Genomic DNA, 14,658 nt, shown 5'->3' with positions numbered 1-14,658 from the left:
GAATTGAGGTTGTAAATCAGTTTTCCTATGCCTTCAATGAGGCAAATAATCAGTGCAATGATTTCCACTGCAGACTTTTTAAAAAGACAAACCATCCAATTAATCGTAATACTAACACTCGGAAACTTATATACTAAGTGCTTGTATCCCACAATGAAAGCCAACAAGGCAGCCTTGCCAATTTCAGACGAGTCAGATTTAATTATGTTTTTCTCAACCTAAAAGAAAAGTCATAACCAATTAGCCAGTGACTGTCATTTCATTCCAAACTAACATCATCTGTAGAATTCTTGGGCTTGTCCGCGACTTAAAAATTACCATCCACTCTAACATGAGGGTCAATTTAGAAAACAACCTGTCTTAGTCATAGTTTCCTGACAGCGAATATGTCAGGGAGCACAGAGGTTTGAGTGTGGTCTGTTTCCAGGGTAACTCCAAAATAACCCTTACTTCAACCTGCGTGACCTGCAGCTTGCAGCATTTGTTGATGTACTTTCTATCTTTCTGGGCAGGAGTTCTCGCTGCCGTCAATCACTTTTTTTGAGCGATGTGCTCTGCGGGGGAAGAGAGTGCTTTTCACCGAAGGATCAGTCAACCTTCAGCTGGCTGGAGGCTGTGGCAGAGTCCAGTCTGTGCAGGTGGACGGGGGCGTGTGAGTACAGTACAACCACTTTTCTCATTTTTCCTTTCCTTTTTTCTTTTTTTTTTTTCTTGTTCTGGTGAAGTATAAATCTAAATGATGGTGAAATCCAAAACATTACAGCCGCTTGAGAACTGTTTATCAAGTCACAGCAAATTTAAGATTTTCACCAGAATTACTGAGCAAGTTACAGACAAAAAAAAGCTAAAGACAAAAATAATGTTGGACCATGATGTTAAACAAGGGAGCCTCACCATTGGACTATTATCTTTGTATACTTAAGGACTGTAAGCAGATGTGCATCTAAGAGGGCGTTTGTTTGTCTTGTTGACTGTGTTGGTTATGTTATATGGCAGATATATCTGTAAAAAATATATAATAAAAATAAAAATATTATTGTTGGGAAAAAAAAAAAAGCCTTTGTGGGTACAATAACAAGGCCACAAGTGATTTAATCTAGCACAAACTGACCAGAAAAGATGGCTTCAGAATAAAAACCAGTGTCATATTTCCCAAATTTTTTCTTTTCTTTTTTAACTGATAGTTTTTGTATCCAGCGGTTGTGCCACAATTAACAGCATAAAAGTGTTTCGGACATTTTAAAACATGTTGAACATCAACATGTGAACATTAACGCTCCTGATACCTACCTATGCTAATATAATAATTCAATATGACATCCACTTTTACACGTGGGCTTTTTGCAAATGCATAGTAGAGAATAAAAGATCAAGAAAAAAATTCTAGTCATATTTCAACTGGGCTACAATTGTTGACATTTTACTTTAAGCAGTACATATGACCATATGATGTGGGATTTTACAGTAATCAATATTATTGGTTGATGTGATCCAATTCTTCCATGTCCCTCTATATTACACATGAATTCATGTAAATAAATTTCAATAGTCAACTTTAACCATTGAAATAACTACTTTCAGTAATATATAATGAAAAGATGTTAAGGGGAGTCACAACAGATGACTGAACTGATTTAACTAACAGATATCACCTCAAAACGCACCCTTTTGATCTCATGAAACGTTTCAAACTGTGCTGTTTGCTCATATCTGCCACTTGAAGGAAAATTAGTTTCTTTTTATCTATTTTGAGCCCTGACATTTGTGCATAATGTGAGCAATAAATGTAAATCAGACCTACCCACTGTATTTTGACTGTAACTTGATGAATAATCCCCTGGAGTTCTCCATCAAACAGTGGGCTCAAGTTGAGTTGTCATAGACTGACCATACAGGAATGTAAAGCAGCTAGCCAGCTGTGACTGACATGGTGTGCATTTGACAGGTTCATGCATGTTCGTGTTTCAGCTGGAGACGAAACCCAGTGTGCTGTCAAAGCAAAACAATTCTTTTTTATTTTGAAAACACATCTGCTTGTGGTTTGTTTGCACCCAGCACCTCCCCATCTAAATTCCAGCTATTCTTAATCTTTTGAATATTTTCTGATCCTCGGCCAAGTAAACATATTTTTCTTGCACCCACACTATAATTATTCCTTGTATGACAAACTGCACCCCTGTGGTCTGCCATTATTGTAAAGATTGTAGAGAAAGTTGTTATAAAGCAGATAAATCCCTCCAGACAAAGCAAGGTACTTAAAAAACAAAGATGGTGGATTTCAGGATGATGAAAGAAGCAAGCCACCAGGTTGCCAGTCGAAATAAGCGCCGCCTTTATGTTCTTTTGTTTGTGGTTATTTTTACATTCGCTAGAAAAGCTCAAAAAGAAACAAGATGAAGATGAAAACTGAGTTATTTTTGTAAATGGCCTGTATGCTCAGACAAAATCTTTACCCGGTTCAAAATGTTGGATGCAAATTGCAGGGTCCTATTATGCAGCATAGCGGATGGCAGGACTGACAAGTGGATCAATGATGGAAAGTTGCTGCTGATGTGCAAGATTCCGACTGTAGGTGTGAGCCCCTGCTGAGGAAATAAAAGGCTCATAGAGAGACAGAGCTGTCTGTGGAGTGGCACATTCTTACTGCAGGAAAGACGGGCCATTTAGGCTGGAGTTACGAGCAGCATAGAATGCCAAAGCAAAATGGAACAATCACAAAGCTCAGCACATTTTTTGTACAGGAGCCTGCACTCAGAAAATTTAGTCAGTATCTATAACAAGAAAAAAAATGTACATTCAGATTTCTTTCTTTTTTTAATCTGAGAAAGGAATAGCTAAATATTTGTTCTTTCACCATGCTTTCTTGAGTGTTTTGTAATCTTCTAGCCAAATATTGTCTCCCGTGTTAAGTCTCTGTCTAAGCGTATGTCCACATACACTATTAAATGAAGAAATTAAACATAAACATGAAATAGGAATAGCAAATCAAAGGCAGTCCTAAATTCTGTGCCAGATCTTAGCTCAGAGCTATCACAGTTCTAATGGAAATATCTGACAAAGAATTGTTTTTAATTAAACTGCAGCTATGAATCGTATGAGATTTGACTGTGTTTTTGTCTATTCTTGACTGTCAGGTGGATATTGTATGAAGGAATTAACTATCGAGGAGCTCAGATTTTACTAAAACCTGGTGTGATTCCTGACTGGCGTAAGTTCTGCAGCTGGCAGAAAATTGGATCTCTTCGCCCTCTCATACAGGTATAAACTGACACTCCCCACCGGGTACTAAATGATTTTCTGTGTTTGATCTTCTGTAGACTGCATGAACACATGTATACCAGACCTGCTGTGATCTATTACCAGTTCTTACAGTTAACAACTGAGAATGAGATCCTTAAAGGAAATGAAAACCATTACTCTAACCAAAGTTATAATCCCTCTTCTTCACTGGGTAAATATCTATTCTCTTGTGTGTACAGAGGCAGGTGCCTTTCCGTTTAAGGAATAGGCAGACGGGGCTAATGATGTCAGTGACCGGTGATTTGGAAGATCTTAAAATGCTAAGAATACAAGAAACAGAGGAGACGGATGGCTTTGAGCAGATTTGGTTCTACCAGAATGGACATCTGCACTGCAAGGTACAAATGACATCATTAATCTGCACTTTGTATAAACGTCAAAGGTCTGGAGGAAAGTTTGAATAATGCTAGAAATGAGACAAGCATTAATTAAATGAAAGGCTGAAAAACAAGAGAGCGTCTCCTTAGATCGATGTTAATGATTCTGAAATAAGATCTCCGAACAGTCAAAGCCAGGTTTGTGCTAAAGATGTCTTCAGGTGACTGATACTTGATTTGTTAGCCCTCAAACACAAGTTGAATTTATACTATTTTTGAAGTAAAAATAGCTTGCCAATTGGTATTGACTATAATGCTGAGAAAAATCACTAAACATTTATAAACAAGTTTTAATATTTAACACTGAAAATTCTAGATGATTGATTTTTAATGATAAAGGAAGAAAAACTGAAATTTGTTTATCTATCACTGACTTACTCATGTCCAGCTGTTGGAGGAATGCTGTCTGACTCCCAGCAACAGTGTCACAATGGCAGGATACCGAGTGGGTCTCTCGCTGGACACGGAGGCCGAAATCCACCTGTGGAGTATCACCCCTGATGGCTTCATTCGCTATACCCCCACTGCCGACCTTGTCCTGGACGTCAAAGGTGAGCATCCACACATGGCATGTACTTTACACTCAGTGTTCAGGTTCTGTGGTTAAATCTTAACAACCATTTCCATTAAATGATGGCATAAAAGGTATAATAACTGTCCTTCATGTCCTCTTTGCATAGATTTATATCCAAATTTGGTTTAATCCAGTCTGCCAATGTGACTTAAACAATAGTCAACCTTGTTTAGAATCTCCCGAGGACTGAAGAACATTTATGTAGAGGGCTGTAGTTCCATCGCTGTCAATCAGTGACACCTTGTGGACTAAATAATGCTAGCGTAAACAACAAGGATCCTTCACTGAATGAGTTGTACTTAGTATTATGAATATTCAACCGTATTCATAATTGTTATATTGTAATTGAAATGTGATGAAAACTGAGTACTGTTGACAAAGGCTGTGATCGTGTCGTCCATCTTTGATAATGTAAATAATGTGGAGACATTAACTCATGCCAGAGTGGAGAAAACACCCTATTATAGATATTACTTCATTGGCCACAGAGAAAAATATTGTATGCATAGACATATATAGATATCTGTATGTTAACTGAAAATTGCTTCTCTCTTTTAGGTGGTTCTCACTATGACAAAAACCATGTGATTCTGAACACACTCAATCCAAATAGACTACAACAAAGGTGGGATGTGGAAATTATATGAAAACCGCTGAACTGAGGCATAGCAGTGGGGCACGGCTCTGTTGGAGACTGTGTGTTCAAGGGAAAGGTCATCCTGAGGCATCCAACCTTTTCCAGCAGAAGTGTTAAACGTCTGAAGAGGAGGTCACCCTGGATGAGAATGTATTAATACTCACTGAACATCCAACAGTGGGCCCTGAACTTGAAATACTTTACATTTTACACCTCCAGAATATATCTTAGGGTTAATATGTTTTTTTTTTTGTGTTGTTGTTGTTGTTTTTAAACAGAATAAATAATAATAAATCTGTTTTCGGTATGATTAACTTAAACAGTGTTAATCTTTTAAAGCAATGATATGTGTACTGCCTTACATTCCAGCTGCATGCAACATGAGCAAACAAACAAACAAAAAAAAAATTCCTTGTCTTTTTCTTTGTTTTGTTTAATCCAAACTGTACAGAACTGATTGTTTTGTTATCTGAGTAATAAAACTATTTTTGTCAATAAATCTCTTAAATACACTGTGCAATAGACTGATGTGAATCAACGTAGAAACTAAATGTTTCAGAATTGAAGTTTATTTATGTTGTCCTTCAAATATTGAACCAACATATTCTGTTCAGATAAATTAGTTCCACGTATGGTGACAGACATGGCGACCAGTTCCCATATGACTTATTATGGCGACAGAACAAATAAGAGCAGAAAGTTCCCGGCCCGGTCGATATAAACTGATAAAACATCTCCAGGTAACTGTTTATAACACACATGCTTCATTATACAACTCCACATTGTATAAACTGCAGCAATCAGCAAGTTGCCAGAAGCCTGGTTACCATTACCGGCTTGATGCTGACCCGATTGGCATTTAATGGTCTGCAGTTAATGCGTAGTAACTTCCTAACATGAACACAGCATAACTCAAGCACATTGCGAAAATTCCATGTTAATTCAGGAGAGTGTATTCTCCCACAAGAACTACAACCTTTGGCTTGCTCCAATTACAAGCGCAGGTCATGCTCATGTCTGTTGCACATGACCTTTCTTTTTTAATTATACAGTCTGCTGCTGTTAAACGTCGCCTCGTAAAGGTGAGTAGAATCCAAAGAGAATTTCTCTTGGCACCTGTTTTCCCCGCCTTAGTTTTGCCGGCCAGTTTCTTGCACATCTTGCTCCGACTCTACAGTCTCTGCCCAGCTGTCGTCCTCCTCAGCCACCCTGACTACAGTCTTCCCTCTCGCATGGCCGTGCTCCAACTTCTGAAAAGCCTGAGGCACCTGGCTAAATGGAAAGTGGGCCTCCACAACTGGCAGGATCTGTGACAAAAGGCAGAAAAATATCAACTATGTCACCTTAATGAGTCGGTGTGTCAGGACACAATTAAATGGTTCATTTTCAATGCTCTGTTGTTTCTACCCAGTTCACACTGGCCTGGTCCGTCTCATTTCCCTCCAGCTCGGTCACATTTGTGGTTATTCGTCACTCAACTGAATCTCCTGCAAGTCTCTCGGTCCAGACTTCACCTGCAATGTCCTGATTTCAGTTGATAATGGAAGTCCTTGTTCTACTCTGTGGGTACTGGTTAGAGCGGGCCACCAGCCCACATTGGGCATCCCAGAGAGCAGAATAAGGACGAAAGTTACCAACTGCAATCAAAGAGGGTGGAGTTGGAGTCAGGCTCCAAGTCGAGACACTCAATGGAGAAGCAGTTGAATGACATCATGGACCACTGAGCAGCCTGCAGGTAAAACCATCAGAGGGTGTCTCGGAGTGTTCGGTACCAAAATGTTAGCAATAGATCCTTTGGGACCAGTGAGTTGTGGGGTGGGGTCTTTATTCATTGAGCTTTTTTCTCATAGATCACATCAGATTAACATCTGGGGAGGTTGGAGGCTTGGTGAACACCTCAAGTTTTGTTGTGTTCTTTGAGCCCAGCAGAACATTGTACACATTGTAAGAGGATGAGCAGTGCTAGTCACTATACTAGTCAGTGGTTTTAATCTTATGGCTGATCATTTTATAAAGCCTTTAAACTTACTTTATCAGACGGGGTTTGGATATTTCATTAACAATTCTAATGCTGTTGTCTCAGAAAAATTGGAGAAATGGATGAACAGAATGAGCTTCATTTGATAAAGAATTTGCGGAAACAATTAGCCAATTCAGGCGTGTAAATGCCTACAAGCTGCGAGCGCTATATCATCTCTGCTTTCATAGCTGCAAATGTGGAAATATGAGGGAGGGGTTTAGAATGTGATGAGACTGGACAATCCTGAGCTAGTCCCACAACACAAGCAGCCGGGCTTGTTATTCTGGTCAGCATCTCTTGTCGTTAACAATGAATTTGGAGTGCGGTGGCGTCACTGGAAACCATCCACACTTCTGACTGCAAATAGGACATGCCGGGAGAACGTGCGTGTGTGGGTTTTGTGTGGTTGGGAAGGGGGGTTGTGTGTGTCCATAGCTTGCCGCTACAGGTCTGAGTGTGCCGCTTGCTGTAAGCCCCAGGACAAAAGGACAGAAGTCCCATGCGCTTTTGCGAATGGCTGCTCAGCACTGTTTAAAAATCCATTCACCGTCTCCTGGCGCCTGACTCAAATCGCCCAGCAGCCAGCCGTGCACACCAAACAACCAACCAACCAACCAACCAACCAGGATAGCTAGTATTTGATGCTCTTTTACAAGAACGCAGGGGACCTTTGAATATAGGCATGTTAAGCATCCTTGGTATGTTCATAGTACCACACTATATCTCCATAACAGCATGAATTACTGTGACTGATGTGCAAATGAGACAATTTTCATCTCCTCCATTCTGTCAGTAATATTGGCTCTGAATAGAAAGTAGGTTTGATATGAATATCAAGGCAATACAGTACCTTTCCTGCATCCACCAGCTTGCTGACCTCATCCAAAGCGAGGCCATCTGGAGTATAAAAAGCCCACCTGTAGAAGACTCCATTTGATATAATGTTCTAAAAAGGCAAACAGAGTGGGGGCAAAAAGTAGAAATCAGGAGGTCAGGGCACAGAATAGAACTCTCCGTGGCTTTCTTATAGCATAAAACTTAAAATACAAGAAGTGGGAAAAGTGTGTTTAATCAAGTGAGAGGTCAAAGAGAATTACAAGAGTGAAAACAAACACAACTTACTTAAGTTCCAACATATTAAGAAGCAAATGACCACAAAGCTCAAATGAAAGAAAGATTTTTCCTAAAATTGTGCATACACACCCGTTCGTACACTAGCTGCTTAGCTAGCTGAAGATACAAGGTTTCCAACCAATCAAGTCTGATTTTCACTTGGATAACCATTGCAATATATTATAGGAAATCATTTTTTATCCATTTTCACTTGTCAGAAACATCGTTAGCTGACTAAATTAAATAGAAAAACATAGTAAATTAAAAGAGGGATCCAACTCACTGCCTTTCATAAACGTTTTTTTTCACATGCCATCATGTTTCTGGTAATATTGTTCTTGGAAGCCATTGCTCCTATAAATGCAACCCATGCAAAAAAACTCAGATAACTTATTTTGTCCACTTAATTCTGACTTGAGTAAACCCTCAAAAGAATCTTTTTCATAGCAGATATATTGAAAACATCACACCGCATGTAAACATCAACATGAAACATGGCTGCATTTCCTTAAGGATTGCAGTATTCACTTCCCCTGTACTTCTCTCCAACAGGGAAACCAGGAAACCAGTGTGGAGCAATTTTGCTCGCTGAAATTATGCCTTTCTAGCAATGGCAAGTCAGGGTAATTGCTATGAAAAGGATCAATAAAAATGAAAACGCTGTTACATTCTAGGATAAAAGAATATTGACACCACTCCCCCGCCTCCTCAACTGTATCCTGAGGAGTACTCTGCAAGTGTAACACAGCTTGATATTGAGGGATGGTATAACTTATGCAACATCATTTTCTGACAACTCTTAGGCCCTTAAAACAATTTTTGATCATTCAATGCTATCAAGAATTTGAACGCTAGAGGGCTCAGTTGCGCCATGACCTCCCCAAGGAAAAGAGCTTGCTGTCCAGAGCTGGGCACAGACGCTGTGAGTGCTGCGGCCGAGCCCCACCAAACTGACCAGCTGGCTGCTTGCAGACAAAGGGGCTCGGAGGCTTGGCAGGAACGACACAAATACTGGTATTTGTCGGGGGGAGATAGTCAGCTGCAATCTGAACAAACACCAAATACTGCTGGGTCAGCAGCAAACACATGCGCTTACAGATACGCTGCATCTCGTCTAATGCCCACACTCACACACGCTGTCTCATGCACACATACCCAGTCCCAACACTGCCAGCTTTGCTGTCACCAAAGCCTGCACTGCCCAGAACAACTTGACTCAGTCCCAAGAGAAGCTCCACCCGGTCCACTACAATCATGACATGTACCTGACTGACTGTGCAGCTGGAGGAGCAGAACACACCAACAGTAATACAAGGACTGAACAAATTAAGGGACTTGGATTTATTATGCCCTACGGCATAATAACAGCAGAGGGAAAATATGCTATGAAGCTTGGTCAAGTAATTACATGATTTTTCCCTTCCAGTTCCACCTGAACTTCAACATCTGACCATCTGAATGGAAGTAAATTGTCGCAGAAATTTGTTGTGCTTGAACAGGTTTGCACAAACACAATGTTGTACTTACCCCTGAGGGTAAAGCATGCCATTACTCATTGGGAACAACTGTTGTGCACATCCCAGATAAGGGATTAATAATAAAAACAAGGCTTGGTGCATTTAGAGAAACGACTAGAAAAGGAAGGGCTCCGTTTTTCACTTGTGTTTACCTGAATGGCTTTGTTGTGCAGAGTGAAGCCAGCGTGAAAGGTCCCGTCTAACAGGCCCATGGAGTCAGTGTTGAGGAGTAAAGGTGATACCAATGTGACGTACTTGGCCCCTGACCATGGCTTCAGCAGGCCCATAGCCCACTGCTCAATATCTCCTCCCACATTGTCCAGAATAACATCAAACCTAGTGGTATAAGCACAAGCTGTCAAACTTAGAGAAATCTCGTTATAGAAAGGTTAGAAAAAAGAACATGTTGCTAGCCCAAAAGACCTTTTATTTATCAAAATGTAATTATCATAGTTTCCATGGAAACAAGACAGTGAGTCTGTGTTTGTCACAATCGGGGCGTTTAAGGGGAAAAAAAAATAAATCACACAGAATTTTAGAAGTACTGCAAGATTTCTTTTCATTAGCACCTTGAGTGGACTGGCACTGACTAACAATGCTTCATTACATTCTGGGGTTGGGAATCAGGCAGCACTGTCCTCCAATACATCTCTTTAAACAAATCATAACCTTTTCCACAGCACACAATTCTATGTTCTGGTTATTGCTAAAAGCACAATAACAACTCTTACTTTTCCATCATTTCAAGCTGTTCGAATGCATCTCCTGCTGTGTAGTCCACCACTTCATCAGCCCCCAGTCCTCTGACGAGGCCTTCAGCATTCTGGGAGCAGGTAACGGTTACATGGGCACCCCAAGCCTTTAACAGCTGGCAGAGCATAGAGAAAGAAAACAGGAATATACTCACAGCAAGTTGTCTTACAATCTTTCAACACCTACAAGAACCCGCAGCCAGCTACAGGAATATACTTTGCCTTACCTGAATAGAAAATGTTCCAACGCCTCCAGATGCTCCAGTGATCAAAATTCTAGGAGGAAAAACCCAAGCAAGTAGAGGATCACTCAGCTACTGTGTGACGTATCAAAGCAAAGCTACAAAAAGAAGTGGAAGCCCCAGGGGGTAAGAAGGGGTTTGCAGGATTGAAAGATATTATGCCAGAAAAGGAGTCAAAGTTCCATCAAATTACACAACCATTTAACATTTTAGAATTCTGCAGGTTAGAGGTACGATAATAAACCCTTTTGGCTATGTGACGTGAACAACAGAGACAAGGAAAAGAGCCAGAAAAATTTTCAAAGAAACTAAAGCATTAATTCAAGGACTACACTTGAAAGCACTATTTAGGGACTTACATTTATACCACCCACATCCTTCCAATACTGCCTTTCATGTTCATTAAATGTTAACAGCTAGGGGATAAAAGTTTCAGCGCACATTTATTTAGGATCCGGCTGATACTTGCCTTTTATTTGAAGAGCTTTCCCTGCAAAGACCACCTGCATTTACAAGTGCAGACAGAGCAGTGTTGGCAATATATGGGATGGATGCCGCCTCTATATGGCTCAGTGACTTTGGCTTATGGGAAACCTGCAAAAATAGAGCCAGAAGGACAAAGTTACGTTAAAACTATATTAACAGGCGAACAATCTCCTAAATTCCCAACAAGCTCTACAAAGCTGCTACAAGGGTCGATTTGTGTGCCCCTGTAATCACTGCCACAACGGCAACAGCAAACTAATTTACACCTAATTTCTTCCTCTGCAGCAGGATTACATACCAGGGTACAGTTCTTTCAAGAGTTGTTAATAAACTATTTTTTCCCCCCTTGGTCTAAAAATAGACAGTACAAATTACTTTAAAACCAGTCTTACGACAACAACGTAAACATGCACATTATGAATGTATTATGAAAATGCATTGCAATCATGCACTCTTCAGACTCACCTCATACTCTGTTAGAGTCACAAATTCTGCCAGGCTGCCTTGTTTCCACGGAGGAATAGCAGCCCACACCTGGAAGAAAAATATGACATTTACCATGGTGAAAAACAAGCTAAATTAACCGCCTACTCGTCGTCTCTGAATCTGGTTAATCAGCCATTAAGCTTGCAGAAGACTGTTCCTGTCGTTTCTCATAATCAGTTGCTTCCGAAGATATTTTTAAACAGGTATAACACATTTACCAGAATTCTTCATGAGGAAATGTTTAGTGCTGTGTTGTTCTATTATTTGATCATATTCACTTCAAGCTGAATCTGCATAATTGCATTTCAGTCAAAAGGAAGACAGTAATATGGACATGTGGGTGAAAGCACAGTAGGCGTCTAAGACTGTTATGAGTCACACTTGTGTGACAACCGAGCAGAGAGTCTTTCTTCCAAGAAATGGCTCTGGATGATTTAATCCTGCAGTTGCCTGCTAATGGTATATGACAGCATGTACCATTACTTAAGATTTGAAGAATTGTGTCTTAGCATCTATGATAGTTTTTGTGTTAAAACCATTTTGACTTGCAAATCAATCTAAGGAGGAAACTTGCAAACTCATTTGCAATATACTTATGTTTAGTATCTTACAATTTTACAGCAATTTTGAAAAATCATTACATTCATTTAACAGACAGATCCTTTTGCCCAAATCAACTAACGAATGGGAAACAAACTGTGGTGGCTTCACTTGAAGCTACCCTTCGACTGATGGATAACCACACTACCAACTGAGCTACAGCTGCTCTTCATCTTCTGCACCACAACATACATTTCCTGATTACTTTATAAACAACCTCACTAGAATTTACTGCAACCCAATATGATGCTTGTGACACAGGTTCTACATTTCGGTCGATCATGGTGTTTGGTTTCTGCTAAGAAAAATTCAAATCCAATTTCTTGTTGGGGTTTCACCATATGTTGCCCTTGTAAACGATTGCATTGTATTTATTTTCTAGCATTCTTTCCTGAAGCAGATGTTTTATCACTCAATTGTGCTGAAGAGAGCGAAACCAAAAGGTGAAGCTGTCCAGTCAATCTACGTTCCTAACCGCACCGATGGTCATGAGCTGTGGGTGGTGAATGAAAGATGAAGTCACAAATTAACACTGCGAAAATAAGCTTGCTCCAAAAGGTGTCTGGGTTCCTCTTTAGAGACAGGGTGAGAAGCTTAGTCACCCAGGAGGGACTCTGAATCGAGTCACTGCTCCTTTACAATGAAAGAAGCCAGTTGAGCTGCTCCAATGAAAAAAATGGATGGGTCAATGTGGTCAAATGTTTGGGCACACCTAACATATTCAATTTAAATAGTAATGTCAGGTGATGCTGCCTGCTCTTCAAATTCTGGACACCGTGGTGCACAGTGAAGCACCTACCTCGTCTCCTGGAGCAAAGTGGGTAACTCCGGATCCACAGTCCACGACTACACCAGACAGATCACGACCCAGAATGAGGGGAAACTCATTATAGTTGCTCACCAGAGATGATGGATCCCTTCTTAGGTTCAGCAATGTAGATCCATAGCCTCCTAATAAGGAGAACAGCCAGAAGATATGTTTAAAAAACTTGAAATACAAATCACTTGTCTGTTTATTCTTATTACTTTGCCTATGGGACTGAATTACTAGTAATGTTTATGCATCACTTACCCCTCATAGATAGATCCAGAGGGTTAAGACTAGCCGCACTGACTTTTATCATCACCTCACTGGCAAGATTAATGGTGGGGATGGTGATTTCATCTGTGTACCTTAAAACTCCATTAGTGCCGTACTGGTCAATGACCCAGGCTGGCATGCAGCTCTGCAGTCTTGAAGGTGAACTACAAACATTTCTCCTGGAGCACACACTGCAACCTGCTCGGGCTAATGTTTTGGTCGAGCCTGCTGCTTTCGCATTGATGAAACACAGGAGCCTTGTTGATGCCATAGCTCTAACAGAACCCATTTAAACCGTCTTCTGGCTGGCTGCGCCTACAAGGTCAGCATTAGATATAATATGATATTTACAGTACAGTACTTGCTACCAAGCTAGCAAGCTACACGGCTAACGCCAACATGCCACCGCTCAAAACATACGCTTTAACGTACAGTTTGTTCAAATAAGCGTCAACACCTCTGTGCACTACTGTTGTGTTACATTACGGTGAATAAGCAATCACTATTCCAAAATCAACACACAAAGCGCTTCTCTCACACATAACAACTCACAAGTTACCAAACAGGCTAACCTCCGAACTTACAGGGGTATCCAATCAGAATCCAGTAGGTAAATAGTCTGGCCAATAGTGGAAGAGATTTGGTTCTGACGTTGGCAGGGTCCCTCTTTACTCTTTTACTCTTGCTGCCTATCTAACAATATCCTGAAGTTCATTAGTTTCACAGTTTGGTTTAAACACTTCTACATCTGTCAAGCAATTGTAAAGCTCTTTTTGTTATAGCAATTGTAGTAATGATTATTGCAAAATGTACTATTTTAAAAGAGTAAATGTTTCACAATACCACACTGCTGGTCTTATTTTTAACAAACTTCAAATCTTATTAATCTTATTTAAATTTACATTTTGTTTGTACATTTTAAGTAGTGCGTTTTGTTCAGTTTTTTGGTAAATGAAAAAATGCTTATGTTATTACATCATGATTTATATCAAAACCTTAGATAAATATTTTTGTTTGTTTGTTTTTCATTTCATTGAATTGTGGTTTGGTAACAAACCAATAACATCAAGAAATATAAACCCCAACAATGGATTAAAAGATAATAATTGCACTGGCTCCATGAAGACTCAAACCCTGAAACCCATTATGGAGCAGTAATAGTCTATTATCATAAAAATTCAAGTGTGCATGAAAAAATATAAACCAATATGCTTGAGAGGGCCCCTCAACACTAAAGTGACTGCTGAGTGCTCCATCAACTGGACATAAATGGGTGGGATACATGCCAGTGTTGGCATGGAGAGGGCACAAATCAAATCAAGAACACAGACAACAAATGCACCCAAAACATTATTCAACATAATTTTGCTGGTACAATACACATGGGGTTATAATGACGTTTATTTAAATGATTACATGATGCCTTGCAGTTACAAAATGTCATTAGCGGGATGTCAAAAAGATCAATTTGGA

General features: G+C 40.0%; 2 protein-coding genes across 3 annotated transcripts in view; one reads left to right on the top strand and one right to left on the bottom strand.

Moving 5' to 3' along the window:
• Nucleotides 1–5,400, top strand: part of LOC142375293 (uncharacterized) — a 28,324-nt gene extending 22,924 nt beyond the window's left edge. For both annotated transcript variants that reach the window (XM_075459271.1, XM_075459270.1), the window contains 5 exons: nucleotides 513–652; nucleotides 3,135–3,258; nucleotides 3,480–3,638; nucleotides 4,066–4,228; nucleotides 4,810–5,400. In XM_075459271.1, coding sequence (XP_075315386.1) covers nucleotides 513–652; nucleotides 3,135–3,258; nucleotides 3,480–3,638; nucleotides 4,066–4,228; nucleotides 4,810–4,898 — 675 coding nt within the window. In that variant the 3' untranslated portion in view covers nucleotides 4,899–5,400. The remainder of the gene's footprint in view (nucleotides 1–512; nucleotides 653–3,134; nucleotides 3,259–3,479; nucleotides 3,639–4,065; nucleotides 4,229–4,809) is intronic.
• Nucleotides 5,401–5,441: 41 nt separating this feature from the next.
• LOC142375294 (NAD(P)H oxidoreductase RTN4IP1, mitochondrial-like) lies at nucleotides 5,442–13,784 on the bottom strand. Its single transcript, XM_075459272.1, has 9 exons — nucleotides 13,177–13,784; nucleotides 12,904–13,055; nucleotides 11,484–11,552; nucleotides 11,002–11,126; nucleotides 10,518–10,566; nucleotides 10,270–10,406; nucleotides 9,691–9,874; nucleotides 7,759–7,854; nucleotides 5,442–6,195 (listed from the first exon to the last, which is right to left on the bottom strand). Exons 1-9 carry the CDS (start codon nucleotides 13,472–13,474, stop codon nucleotides 6,019–6,021), a joined length of 1,287 nt encoding a protein of 428 aa, XP_075315387.1. The 5' UTR covers nucleotides 13,475–13,784; the 3' UTR covers nucleotides 5,442–6,018.
• Between the last annotated feature and the right edge of the window lie 874 nt (nucleotides 13,785–14,658).

This window comes from Odontesthes bonariensis, chromosome 24, assembly GCF_027942865.1.
Source record: "Odontesthes bonariensis isolate fOdoBon6 chromosome 24, fOdoBon6.hap1, whole genome shotgun sequence".
In the NCBI taxonomy this organism is placed as follows: Eukaryota; Metazoa; Chordata; class Actinopteri; order Atheriniformes; family Atherinopsidae; genus Odontesthes; species Odontesthes bonariensis.
Note: the sequence above shows the minus strand (reverse complement) of the source record. Positions and strands in the feature narration are given on the sequence as shown.

Coding starts and splice junctions, on each gene's coding strand:
- LOC142375294 (XM_075459272.1), bottom strand. CDS start 13,474: ATGGGTTCTGTTAGAGCTATGGCATCAACAAGGCTCCTGTGTTTCATC. Junction 13,056..13,176: donor TCTGGATCTATCTATGAGGG/GTAAGTGATGCA, acceptor TCTCCTTATTAG/GAGGCTATGGATCTACATTG. Junction 6,196..7,758: donor AGCTGGTGGATGCAGGAAAG/GTACTGTATTGC, acceptor CTTTTGTCACAG/ATCCTGCCAGTTGTGGAGGC.